This window comes from Hipposideros armiger, unplaced genomic scaffold (assembly GCF_001890085.2).
Source record: "Hipposideros armiger isolate ML-2016 unplaced genomic scaffold, ASM189008v1 scaffold_451, whole genome shotgun sequence".
Classification (NCBI taxonomy): Eukaryota; Metazoa; Chordata; class Mammalia; order Chiroptera; family Hipposideridae; genus Hipposideros; species Hipposideros armiger.
In genome coordinates this window covers 1,249,711-1,264,152 of record NW_017731801.1, presented here as the reverse complement: position 1 = coordinate 1,264,152, position 14,442 = coordinate 1,249,711, and the positions used below count along the sequence as shown (strand labels likewise).

At 41.6% G+C, this 14,442-nt stretch overlaps 1 protein-coding gene across 6 annotated transcripts in view; it reads left to right on the top strand.

Moving 5' to 3' along the window:
- The window catches only part of PLPPR1 (phospholipid phosphatase related 1), a 238,141-nt gene that overhangs the window by 213,360 nt on the left and 10,339 nt on the right, over positions 1–14,442 (top strand). For 4 of the 6 annotated variants that reach the window (XM_019665754.1, XM_019665755.1, XM_019665752.1 and 1 more), the window contains 4 exons: positions 3,731–3,981; positions 7,270–7,446; positions 10,749–10,902; positions 11,009–11,124. In XM_019665754.1, the coding sequence (XP_019521299.1) occupies positions 3,731–3,981; positions 7,270–7,446; positions 10,749–10,902; positions 11,009–11,028 (602 nt within the window). In that variant the 3' untranslated portion in view covers positions 11,029–11,124. Of the gene's footprint in view, positions 1–3,730; positions 3,982–7,269; positions 7,447–10,748; positions 10,903–11,008; positions 11,141–14,442 lie in introns of those variants that run through there. The other 2 variants (XM_019665756.1, XM_019665757.1) reach the window with 2 other exon arrangements.

The following is a 14,442-nucleotide window of genomic DNA, read 5'->3' as shown; positions in this document are numbered from 1 at the left end:
TATCTTTTTGTTTTCCGATGGTCTTAGGCGACCCCTGTGAAAGGGTCGTTCGACCCCCAAAGGGGTCGCGACCCACAGGTTGAGAACTGCTGCTCTAGAGCTCCTCAGCTCCTCACACCGCTGCTGCTGTGAAGATGGAGTGAACACACAGCTACAGTGCCCAGCATGCACTGCTCTCCAGAGCATGCGGGTCTGTTTCTCTCAGAAGCAGGACGCCAATGCCTATGCCTCGGCACTTCCTGCCTAGCTGTTGTGCAGCAGTGTGTCTCTAAATACATTTGGAAGGGTGATGGAGGAGATCAGACAGTTTCAGGGAAATACAAAGAGCAGAACTCGTCCAATGGAGTGACAACAGCCCTGTTTTCTGTAACTGTTGCCAATCTCTTTGTCCTAATTCCAGGCTTCTTCCAGCCTCCTTGTCCCCTCAGCATTCTAATGCCCCCCACCTCCTGGGGATGTGGGCATTCACAGCTGCTTACCCTAGCCCATGTACGGGTCTTGTGAAGTGGACCTTGGGCTCCACCTGTTTGACCCTCCCTCCATCATTGCTAATTCAGGCGCCCTGTTGCTCTGATACCACGCTCAGTGGGAAACTTCCCTAAATGGCAAGGAGGGCTCCTGAGCTACATACAGCCCGAGACACACAGGACACACGTGAACTGCATTTCCAAAAATTATTCTGGAAATTTCTTTTGTCCTGCCCCTGGCGTTTGACAACCAGCATGAGGCAGGGAGCATGGGCGTGCCCCTTTACTCCTTCAGCCAGACTAGGCAGGGTTCTGTCCCCTCGTTGGGTGACATCCTCAGCCATATCCTCCCCTGCTGTAGGATTGATCCTGAAACTCAGTGGTCTTGTCCTCCAGACCATGGCTCTTGGTTATCCCAGCCAAGCTTTTTTGTAATTCCAAACAAACAAAGCAACAACAATAACAACAAGTGTCTGGAGCACATAGCTCTGGCAAACCAAAGGCACTTCACTTTTAGACCTTTGTGTCTGCTATAAATCCATTCAGAAATGTAACCAGCTTCCCTGAAGCAAGGAACACCATTGAGAGCAGAGCCATCCGATATACAGAACCTGACGGGGAGGGTTACAGGAATGAAAAAAACTATCTGTTCAAAAATATGATCTCACTTAAAGAATTTTAGACACCAATTTTAGAGTATCTACACATTTAAAAAACATCTCCTTCAAATCATGCCTTGCAATCCAGGAGACCATCAATTGGTGTTCCACCTGACTCTGAGGATGAAAGTAGCTATTTTTAGCTTCGGAGCCTTGTAAAATACACACAAGGAGCTCAGGGTTAAGGAACAGGAATGGCTGGGGTTTCTTACAAAAGCTCTGTGTGATCTGATGTTGTCTGTGAATCACCGCTGCAGGCTCCACTGTCCTTTGTTGGCACGGCCTGTGCCAGGTAGGTGGATTCCCCCAGGCTGCTGCAGTGCCCTTAGGAAGCTAGATCAAACGCACCAGAGTGAAATGTTTGGAAAGCAGATAGGTGTTTGTCAGGCTGGGAGCAGAAGTAGACATAGCCCAGAGGAGGCAGAGAAGAAGAGGGGAATGCAACTTTCAGCAACGATAGCACACGACAGCCAAGAGGAGACCTGCCTGTCACCCAATCACTGTGACCAAAGAGCTGGCACACCAGACAGTGAGCCAAGGAGCCTAGAAATCCTTTGTCTCAGAAAGAACAAACCCTAATTGGAAACACTTCTGACAAATAAAATGCCAGAAGAAAATGCTGTCACTTTTCCCTTTTTAAATCATAAATTACCCTAGTTTCCTGGAAAAGTATGTCTAGACAGACTTATTGCCCCTTGAAAAAAGCCAGAGACCTGCTCTTTGAGAGTCTCACTTGAAGATGTAAAAAAAAAAATTTCTAACCACTCAGATTTTCAGAATGGAAGGGTGAAAATTGCCACGAATGATCAATGAATGCCTATTCTCAGAGGTCAGACCCTATGAGAGTGAGATGGCTGACGCTATTAAAAGAGCCAGTTCTCATTGTGATAAAGCACATCCTGGCAAAGCCACAAAAAAGAAAATTATAGCAATCAATACAAATCAAAATGAAAACCGGATGAAGTTTTCAGCCAAACTTGTCTCCACTTCTGCTATAATGGATTCATTTTGGGGTGCTGATATCAGCACAATTTGCTGATTCAGGACATTAAAGATGGGAGTCAAAATTGGGTAGAAATTTAATTGGAAGTCTAGCAGACCCTTGACATTAACAAGGGTTAACACTGCCTCTCACACTTGCCAACTTCTCTCATAATTGAGCTGCGTTTGAAAAGTCAGCTTTATCCCTTCAAGCGACTTGTACGTACCTTAGCACTGCATAGCCTCTCTTGGTATATTTGGTATATTTAATAGATAACCTATAGATGTTCTGAATGGGCTTTGAAAGACTTCACAGTGACGTTTCCTGTAAGGAAATCTGCCTGTCCATTTTCAAGCTTAGTGAGGTGAATCCTGTGGAATTAACCAGAGAGCAGATAAAATCGGGGAAATATGGCCTACCCACAGGCTTCTCAGCCACACAGCAGAGTCAGTGTGACAGAAAGATTAGTGCCCTCCTCTTCCAAAGTGCCCATATTCTAATCCCCGTGGATATGATACCATTACATGACAAGAGGGAATTTACAGGTGTGCTTCAGTAAGGATCTTGAGATGAGGCGAGTGTGGGCCCAATATAATCAAAGGGTCCTTATAAGAGGGAAGCAGGAGGATCAGAGATGTGACAATGGTAGCAGAGGTCATAATGATATGACTGCTGAAAGGGGTCACAAAACAAGGAATGATGGCATCTTCTAGAAGTTGGAAATGGCAAGGAACGAATTCTACCCTGGAGCTTCCAGAAGGAACACAGCCCTACCTACACTTTGATTTTGCCCAGTGAAACCTATTTTGTATTTCTGACCTCCAGAACTATAAGAGGATAAATCTGTGTGGTTCTAAGCCACCTCGTTTGTGGCAATTTGTTATAGCAGCCATCAGAAAATAATACAGTCAACAATATTTGTCTTTAATACTCTTCCTTTCTTCTGATTTTCTCTTTTCAACATCAAGTGAAACATCCAATTCAATCAAGGTTTCTGGAATGATCTTTTTTCTCTCTTTTAGGGATCACTCCCTGACAACCTCAATCACTCTCACCTGCCATGATGTTACAGATAACTTCTGCTAGGAGAATTTGCATTTCCAAACAGGACCAGGCAGGAGCTATTTTCTATAGAAAGAGAACTGATGTTGAGTAACTGCTTAGGGCCGGGCACCATGGCGGATGTTTTGCACCTATCTTGTTTTATCTCTCCAACTCCTTTTAGAGGTAACGCTCCCTCCAACCATTTTGTGACTGAGGGCACCAAGGTTCATAGAAGGTAAATAACTTATTCTGTGAATGAGTCACCAAAGGTGGAACTGGAGTCCATACCTGTACGACTCCAACGTCAAGTTCTTTCCATTTAAACATGCTGCTTCTAATTTACTTATACAAAACAATACAATGCTAACAGCAGAACGCCTGCACCAATTTGGAAGAAATAGTGATTGGGGAGGCAGATACCACTCCCTGGAAAGATAAACATGAGGGGACAGTTTGACACTGGGGAGGACCTGTTTGATAGATAGATCATCATGGACGCTCACTGCTGTTTCCTCTCAGAGACAAAACCTATCAACGGTGTATGTCACCATTCCTAATTATTTTAAATCTCCTTATAGGGGTATTTGCGTTTGGACTTTTTGCTACTGACATTTTTGTAAACGCTGGACAAGTGGTCACTGGGCACCTAACGCCGTACTTCTTGACGGTGTGCAAACCGAACTACACCAGCACAGACTGCCGAGCCCACCACCAGTTCATAAACAATGGGAACATTTGTACCGGGGACCTGGACGTGATAGAAAAGGCTCGGAGGTCTTTTCCCTCCAAACACGCTGCCCTCAGCATTTACTCCGCCTTATACGCCACGGTGAGTATGCAAGCCTTGCCAGCACCCCCAAGTGGAGTTTTGGCTGGAATGTGCATCCCTCTGCCCTCCTCACCCCCATCCTTTCATCACTGCTGCTTATCGTGATATTTAGAGTCATGTTACAACATGGTTCTCCTCTATAATATCGTGCTGTTCCCTCACCCCCAACAACCCAATTTAATACCCTGACCTGCCAGAAGACATTAGCTCTGGAAAGAATGTTGATAATTACTTAGTCAAATCTCCCCACTTATCCGATGCAAAAACTGAGGCCCACAGGATAGCTAAGAACACACAGTTAGAGCTGGTACTCAGACTCCTGGTACCAGGTCTGGGATTCTCTCGCTGCCCACAACAACACTCTGCCAAAGCTTTGGTTGGTTCCAGAACAGCACACATTTCTCACACCTGCCTACACATTTGCAGGTGTGGGCCTGACATGAATGGCTGCCCCGGCAGTGCAGCAGACCCAGGACACAGACAAAGCTTTCCTCTGCTCCTCCTGACACTCTTCTCCATCACTTTGCCAGGACAGATGCGTGATCCTACCAGACCCCCAACACCCAAAACTTCACTTCTCGTTGCTCCCCAGATCACACAGGCTTTGACTGCCCCCACTGAGGTATAACAGTCTCTTTAAATTGTTTGCTTTCATCATGGAGAAAACCTTAAGATGTGCATCACACATCTTAAAATTCAAGAAGAAAAAATGATGTCCCTCTTATTTTTCTACTCCTTAGTTGCATCCATTTGGGAAATGACCTCATCTCACCTTTCTCTGGCGTGTGCTTCCACAGAACTGAGAGCTAGGGATTAGCTCAAATGCTAGATATCATATGCAGTTACCTCTGGGAGAGCGACTGCTGCTCAAAACCACCCCTTTTCCTTACTTCAACTTATTTTATATTCAGGATATAACTAGTCTAGTGATTCTCAATGAAAGGTGAGGAAGGAAGACAGAGAAAAGACCCCTTTCAAAAGACCCATTCTTCCCAGAGATTCTGAGCGTGCGCGCACACGCGCGCACACACACACACACACACACACACACACACACACACACACACACCCGCCCCCAGAGGCATGTTCCCATTCCCTCCACTGAGAGGCGGCTTCTGGTGGAAGAGTGTCTGTGCCATCGCCCAGAATACGCACATCCAGGGTGAAAAAAAAGTGACCAACTACCACTCTGGTCTCTTTCATAGAGTTTAAAATAAATGGCTGAATATTCTCTTTAAAACAAAAGTTCCTTTGTGTCCCATTACAGGATCACATCCACAGGATCAATTTGTCAACCACCAATTATCCAAAATAAGTCTTCCTAGTGGTTCCTTTTAGATCTGCTCTTTAATGAATACATGATAAAAGTTATTTCAGCTGCCCTCATATTAAGGAAACTGGAACATAAATAATACAGAAGCTTCAACTTACTTAACAGATCACTTGTAGCTTGGTGAGACTTCTTCACTTTATTAAAAAAAAAAATCTATGCCAGTTATATTTTTAGCAAAGAAAGCCCTCTCAGGCACTCAGCATATTTTTTTAATTTTCAAAATATTGATTTGCCCTAAATTATCTCTAACATAAGTTATATGAAGCAATGTACTCTTGCACCTTTTTCCACATTTTGACCAGACTCCTCATTGCTGTGTGAAATTAATTTTACAACACCATTATAAAATTAAATCTGTTACTCATAATGAATTACTCTCATCAAGTGAGATATAAATTTCTTTGGAGGAGAATGAAGTATAGTCAGCTTATTCAGAATAGATACAGCTATGGAACGTGTTTTCAAGGATTCAGATATGTTCTGATTCAAATCAAATCATGCCCCACACACAGACAATCATCAGATTAAAACCCTGATACAAGATTCCAATTGGGCAAACATTTCTGAGCCCCTGTTATACATGAAGTGCTTTCAGAAATTACTCAACAAAGATTTCCTAACTACTAGTTAATACTGTGAAGAATATTAACTATCTATAGGCCTCATGCTCTTAATAGTTTGTAATCTTCTAGGAAAGATTAATAAAGGTTATAATTAAAAACAACATAGAAGTAAATAAATATGCCTAGTATAAATGTTACATTTCTTTCACAGACTCAGAATGGTATAATAATATGTTCTAATTTATGTAACTCTGATCTAACCATAGCTTTGTAGAACATTTGCTACATATAATAAAAAGAATCCCATCATCCTTTATTCACACCAGTGTGGAAGCATCAATCTAGGAAATTAACAGGTTTCATTATAATGTTGTAAAATACATCTATTTGAATTTGTATGTGCTCAGGCCACACAAACACACTATAGACGATAATTTAAGTATCTACATACTATTTTTCAGGGTTGCAAACTCTTGTTATCACATTTGTTAAAGAAACGATGGATCAGTACTGCCCTCTACTGGTTTCTTGTAACCATTACCAAAGGTGATCTAACAAAGTGTTTACTTATTTGAAAAAGGCACATCTTCCAAACTCCGCGCTACCATGGACACGTTTGATAACTGAGCCTATGAAACTTACGAGTCTTACCCAGCTCCACACAATGAAATAAGAACAACCTACGTAAACTTAAGCTTCATAAATTTCAGGTGTCATAAGTTTAATCGTTCTTAAGTCATGTCTTCCCAAGCTTTCATACATCATGGCACATATTTTTAAAATTTAATATTTTAAAACACACTGGAATAAATCAATGGATAGAGCTAATTACAGTTGTCTCAAGAAATGTGGGAATCAGTTTCCCAGCACAACTGAAATCTATTTGTGTAACACACTGGTTTGGAAGTTCTAATTCAGTCAATTAGCTAATCAGCCAACGCTTTTGTATTCATTGTTCGAAAGTATAAGAGCCAGTTTGAACTATGGGAGACACAAAAAGTAAAACGGGCAGCCGCTCACCTACCTCATAGAAAGTTTATTTGGTATCTGAGAAACTTATATGGATTTCCTAATACCCCAAATGATTCTTTAATTTGTTGCATTAAAAAACTACATGTTCTAAATCTAATCACTTTTCATGTCACTATAATTCCTGCTCCCGTGCCCACGAGAATATGAAACACCATGATTAATGTATGCCTCTTCATCGTCCTTGCTGTGCTCGTTTCGTCCCCAAATTCTTCACTGAGTAGCTCAAGGGACTTGTTCAACGAGTTGATGTGGTTGCTTGGGCACAGCCCCGGTGTGTGTGAGCCGGTGTGTGTGTGAGCATGAGTGTGTGTGCACTATATGAGGAGGTCCAGTCACTCCCCAGTCTCTGTCCTATTCCAGATGTACATCACAAGCACAATCAAGACGAAGAGCAGTCGACTGGCCAAGCCAGTGCTGTGTCTCGGGACCCTCTGCACGGCCTTCCTGACGGGCCTCAACCGGGTCTCTGAGTATCGGAACCACTGCTCCGACGTGATCGCGGGCTTCATCCTGGGCACTGCGGTAGCCCTGTTTCTGGTAGGTTAGCTTCCCTTTCTGCCTTCTTCCATCCTGTGCCCTCTGAAAGGCTGTCCACGACCATGGTGAGTCAGGTTTCCCAGGCTTCACAGTCTAAGCCCAGGTTCCTCTGGCCCCAACCTTTGGAGCTGCAATTATTCTCCAAGTATTATGCATCCTTTTGCTGCAAGAATGATTTCTAAAGCACCCTTTCTTTCAGAAATATGATTGCATGTTCCCTCTGGGGATCAGGGAGAGGAATTCCCAGGAAGAATGGCTTGCTCCACTTCCTTCAGCACTGTGCTTGGGACTGAGCCTGGGCCGACTAGTAATTTGGCATACCTTCAAACCATTGCTAAAATATGTGTTCAGAATGTATTGGGAGCGGAAGCTAAGTTGCTTGAGGAAAGAACAGAGGAAAAAGACTATTGGTGGAAGCAGGCAGCCCTTTCTCCAGCATCAGCTCTGACCTAGACTTGCATATCCTACTCAGAAATATGAAAACCCTCAGCTAACGACATCCAGACTTTTTAGGCCTCTGTTATTACCTGAACATGCCTCTCAGGCATCTTATTTCAGCCACAAGTAGATTCTCAACCATACATAATAATATTCCTGGAGATTAGTTTTGATTAATACAGTTTTCTCCATAGCTTTACATTTCTGATGATATTTTAGCTTCTCAAATAGATGGGGGCCTGGCAACCTGCTCCACTAGGAAATCCCTTCCTCTGAGTTGGATTGGAAGAGAAGAGATGGATTTTTATTGGTTTCTGTCTTTTTATTTTTTTAATTTTTATTGAGGTATGATAGGTATATAGTAACTGGTAGATGAGATGTACAATTTGATCAGTTTTGACGTACAGATATATCCTTTCCTCCCACCCTTCCCTTCCCCTTATTCCAAGCAACCTATGACCTTTCCATCACTCTACATTAGTTTTCCTTTCCTAGGATTTCATATAAATGGAATCATAGAGCATCCTTTTTTTACGGCATCTTTCATTGAGCATAGTAACTTTGGGATTCATTCTTGTTATAGCACGTAGCAACAATTCATTCCATTTTCTTGCTGTGTGTTTCATGGACATACCATAAAGGTGTAGGTTTTTTATCACCCTCAAAGATTTAAAATAGGCCCCAAAGGATTTACAGTAAGTCGCCAGGCCTGGAGAGTCACATGTTATACATGAAATGCATCCCCTAATAATATTCAGCAAGCTTCCTCTCTGAGACAGAAGCCATCACAGTCTGATGTCCCTTCTCCCATTCTTCCCTTCCTGGCCTAAAGCTCTCATCCAGACAGGCATTTCACATACTAGATGAATTTCACATCCCTCTGACCTAACTCTGCCTTGTCTTATCCCTCCTCCTTGCCCTCCCCAGGATACAAAATGTACACATACCTCTCCCAACTGCCAACTCAGAGTTTCCCAATGTTATTACCTGCCAAGAGTCACACAGAAAATGCTCACACTTATTCAGAACTCTTACTGGGAAGCTCCATTCTAATTCAAAATTATTTTGAATGGACCCAGGCTTCCTTTCTATAGCGAAAGACAAAGAACTTAAATGCAAATTCTCCAGGTGAAGCCGCAGGAAAAGTGGTGCTGAGATGATCCTGAGATGCTGACTTCTCAGTAGGGAATATTTCCCTAAAAGTGCTTTTTCAAAGAAAGAAAGAATAAGAGTGACTTAAAGAAAAGAGAGGGTTTTCAAAGGGAGATCAATGGTACATAAATGAAGATTTAGACTCCAAAGGAAAGCCAAACAATTTTGCTGTCCCTCAGACCTGGAGCCAGCCATTCCCCAGAGAGAAAGAGCAGTGTTGACTGTCCCAAGAAATGTAATGGAGTCTTTACAGGATGAAATCTGTAAAATCCTTTGTGTTTTCTAAGACCCCATATACCAGTTGTGCTTTAACACTAAACTTGTTTTCTCTCAGTAACTCATAGTGTTGTTTCCTATCACTCAGTTACTATTTGGTCTGTATTGCCTTCCCAATTGATGATAAATGTCAAAATTTGTTTTCTACAAATGATCTTTATGTAAGACCCAGACCTGCTTTTGAGTTGCTCTGGCAGGAGACAGACCACACTGTCTCCCACTGTGTCTGCATGTGCACATGTACACACCTCACATACACTCACACTAAGCTGGGAAACGGGAGGGGAAGGATGCTGTAGAAAAGGCTAAAAGCATTTCAAAGCAGAGACTTGGAAAGATTACAGAGAGAAAAAGGGAGGAGGGTCTGAGAATATGTACATACTTGTGGTGTATGTTTACTATTCTTTTGTGTTTCCTATGAAGATGAAAGTGGGGGAAGGGGAGAGATTAGTTGAACAATTACTACAGACCCTACACTTTACATACACACCAAATCACATGCTCCTAGGATGACCCTAAAAATATTCTTATCTTCATTTCATAGATGAGGAAAGTGAGGCTTAAAGATAAATAACTTGCACAATGGCCACCCAACCAATAAGCCACAAATCTAACCGGAGTCTCTTCAACTCCAGAGCTCCCATACCTTCCACTTCTCCCATTGCCTGAGTGGAGGAAGTTTAACCAGAGCGGGAGAGTGAGGTGAAGGAAAACCAGGTAGAGAATAGTTATGTAAATGTTCTGCAGGGCCTGAAGAATTACAGAAAAGGTTCAAAGGCACTGGATGTAGAAAAAAGATACAGAACAATGGAAGGGAGATCATGGAACGATACAGACAAACCGTACATGAGCAAAAGAAGCAGAGCAGATGGTAAAAACAGACTCAGTTATGAAGGGGCCTCAGTAGAAAATAAAGAAAAAATGGGTAGTAATTTAGAGGACAGTTGTTTTGTTTGTTTGTCCTGGTTTTGTTTTTTCATTTGTTTGTTTGTTTTTGTAATGGAAGCAATAAAAGAGAAGTGTCACTAATGAGTTATTTAACCTTAAGTAAATACTACTCACATAATTTAAGGATGATCATCTTACACAGGAATTAAAGACTAGCTAACATTGAATGAGTATTTGCTATATATTTGGCACTAGTTAAGAGGCAAAATAGTATAGCTGTGTGAGCTATGGAGTTTAAATCTCCGTGTGGCCTTGGGCAAGTTATCTAGTTTCTCCGTGGCTCCTCATCTAAGTTGAAGATGACAATAGTACCTTTTTTTGTAAGATTGTTGAGAAGGCCAAATGAAATCAGGTAAAATCCTCAGGACAGTGCCAGACACAGGTGTCCCTCAGTAAGTGTTAGCTGTTCATTGTAAGGTGGTTTACAATCATCATGCCTTTTAATCATTATAGATCTATGAGGTAGGTATATTATTCTCATTTTACAGGTGAGGAAACTGGCTCAATGGGATGGATTGATTATGACTGGCCATCTGGGGATCAAACAAATGCTTCCTCCGCACCTAGAATGTGCTCAGCAGACACCCTGGACCATACCCCAGGTCTTTCCATGGTCCCTACCCAATGGCTCAAAGGAAAAAAGTCAGTATGTCAATGATATTCTAGGGGAAAGGCCTGCCACTCTCAGAGATGGCCAGGCATTGATGGCTGTAGTCTGACCCAATCTTTTTTCCCCCTCATCCTGCAGGGAATGTGTGTAGTCCATAACTTTAAAGGAACGCAAGGATCTCCTTCCAAACCCAAACCCGAGGATCCCCATGGAGTCCCCCTAATGGCTTTCCCAAGGATAGAAAGCCCTCTGGAAACCTTAAGTGCACAGGTATAGTAAAGTGATTTTAGCAAACCAAACCCACAGATTCAGGCCTGTTATCTTGAGAGGTTAACTAATCCATTCTTTTCCTGGAAGCAGGACACCACTGGATCTGCCCAGCACCTATAAAAATCTGATATGAAGAACTTCACAGCTTCTTCAATTAGTCCTATATTTATTCTGGGGCTTAGCAATCATGAATCCTCAGGAAGTTCTTAGTAATGTCTAACTGAAACCTCAGCTGCGTCAGGATATCTTGATCTCCAGTTATAAATTTGGACCAATCATGTGGGAGGCCAATTTGATTTACTAACTAGGACAATAATACTGGAAAGAAAAAGGATCTATTACATTCAGTGACAGATGTAAACTAGAAGCACATTAAAAAGATTATTAACTAAGCGTCCTTTTGGATCTATTTTGATGACAACCATCAAAATTTCAATGCAAACAATACTTGCTGATCACTTATTGACACCAGAACCTTGGTTCATGCCAGGGATACAGAAAATAATTAGCCACACTATCCTTGTCTTCAAAGAACTCACAGATGATTGGAAAGATAGATATAAATGTGTAATCATAATATGGCATGCCAAATCAGAGGTTCAAAAAGTGCTGTGTGAATACAAAGGAAGAAAAACACACACCTATTGTTTGAGAAGACAGGGGAAGCCATGGAGAAGGCTTGCCAGCTGAAAGGAACCCCGAAAGATGACATTATGCACTTACTTTTCCCTGGGACAGTTGCTAGGTGCTTTACAAATGTAGTATTATTTGAACAAAAACCTATTGAATTGATAGTGTAATTCCCATTTCCAGGATAAACATAGGAATACTGAAGATGGCGATGTTAAATTACTTGCTCAAGGCCACATAGCTAACATGTCAAAGACTTGAATGAGGGTCCTTTAAGCAGACAGGGAATGACTAATAATAAAACAGAGTTTTTATTATCATGCCACTTTTCTCAGGTAGCCAAGCCCTGCTAAAATGTTTATTTTCCATAACAGTCTATTTATCTTGAAAGCTTGTTTGTATTTAGCATTTCCTTACTAAACCATTTTTATAGATTGTGCAAGAGAAAAGCAAATCACCTCCCACTGGAATTAGCATGTGCTTCATATCAGTATAGTACAAAAATAATATTTTTCACTATTTAAAGATTATTAACTATCAGACATCTCTCTAAGACAACTATCCTATTTCTTTTCACATTCAATGAAGTCTCTTTAATTTTGTCAATAAACCGGGAAAAAAAAAACTAATAAAGCTATTTCCATGTTGGGAAAAATATTCAGGACGCTCCATTAAATCCAGTGCTAAGTATTTTGTTTATTTATTTTACCTTAACCTGTATTAAGGTGAAATTTTTGACTTGGTCTAATTCAGAATAATGTATTGAAAAATGTATTATTGGTTTATTTATATTCGCCCATTGATGCAAGTGAAATGGCAAATTAGCTAAATAATGATATCTTGTAATGAAATGTAAAATAGACTCTCCCAAGTTTTTCTTATCTATGTTTCTGTACCTGGTGAGGTCAGAGTAGTTCCCTCTATTTTTGAGGTGAACCAGCTGAAGGCAAAGGTCAATTTTAAAAGCAAAGAAATATTTACTGAGTTCCACAAACATGTCAGCCTCTATGTCCTTGTAAATGCTGTTTACATCACCCCGAACATCCTGATCTTAGGACACCCCGCTTTCCACCCCGTCCTTCTGCCCAGCGCTGCTCAAGCATTATCCTCTGTCTGAAGCCTTCTCCAGATTTCCTTCTCTCTTCTCCCTCAGAACCATGAATAGTTGACCAGGCCAAGAGACATCCAGGCCATATTATGAGGGGTTCCACTTACGTTGAAAAATGAAGCGCCAAACAGGGTTTCAAAAACTGCAATTCACAAGACAGATGAAAATTTCTATTTAAATATATATATATTTATTGTTCACTACAGGCGGTAGTGGAACTTCTTTTAAATCTGTTCATATGTCTTTGTATCCATATAGCTCACCTCATCCAGATATAATTTGAGGCCTTTCCTGAATACCAAACTTGGGCCAAAGGATCCCAGGGCCCCTCATGTGATTGCCCCTCACAATTAATGCCAATAGCGCCCCCTCATGTCTGCCTCCCACAAGGACTTAGAGACCTTTGAGGATCTGAACCACATGTTACTTACTTTCCATATTTCCTAGCACTCGCTAGGTGTGAAATAAATGTTTGATGAATAGACAGATGCAAGCCAGAACCAACATCTGAACTTGAGTCAAAACCAAGAACCTAAAATCAGACCACAGTCACTATCTGAACTTCCATGTAAATTAGAAATTTATGACAAACAATAACAGGGTTTCTGCAGGCTAGTCAAAATGAAGCTACAGGAACCTGGGTGGAAACTGTTACCTCTCAAGCGATGTCTTCCATACCAGTCGTGGAGGATTCAAGTAACCAAGCACCTGCTTTTAATGTCAGATGTCTCCACGTGGTTAGGAGAATATACCCTTTATTCATTGGTCAAGAAATGTAAATTAGCATTTATTGCCAGCTATCACATTCAGTCTCACAATAATTCTGCAATTGGCGTTATTCTTCTATTTTATATTATTGTATTTTATACATGAAATAAGTCACAAAGAGTTTGAGGCACATGCCCAGGGTCACCCAGTCCAAATGAAAACACAGGCCCATCTATTTCTGAAGGCCCTGCTTGCTATATTACATGACTTGACGTTTCATTCAAGGGAAATTCCATTTTGAAATCTGCAACTCTCAGCACTGAATATTAGGAACATGCCATAGGGGATAGTGTGTTTGAATTGAGCTGCACAGACTGGTGAATTTGAACTGAGCTACAGTGCTTCCAAAATAAATATGCCCTGTGTTTTCCCCTGTGGCCAAGAGCTCTCTGTGCAACTCCATCAGCAGTGGTTTCTATCAGAAGCTGCTCCTTTGTCATTTCTGGGATAGGACCATCTACTCAAGAAGAGGACCTTTGGGGATCTGAGAGAAGCGGTGAACCCCTCTTCAGAGCACACATTCACATACATGAAATGCACCCCGCTGTTCATAATACCTCAAGAAGAAGACTGGATGGGGCGGGTACAAGTCACCTCCCATCCCTTCCCCACCCCACCCCCAGAACTTCTTTCCCCTTTGCCACATGGAACCCCCAGAACTACAGTATTCTTTTTCCTCTCTAAAACATCAACCGAAATTTGCATATTTGCCTTCTGTGATTCCCCTTAGTCAGGCTGATTGAAACACGGTGCATTTTTCTAAAATCTTCCCCAAGTACTAAAGAGAAACCAAAGA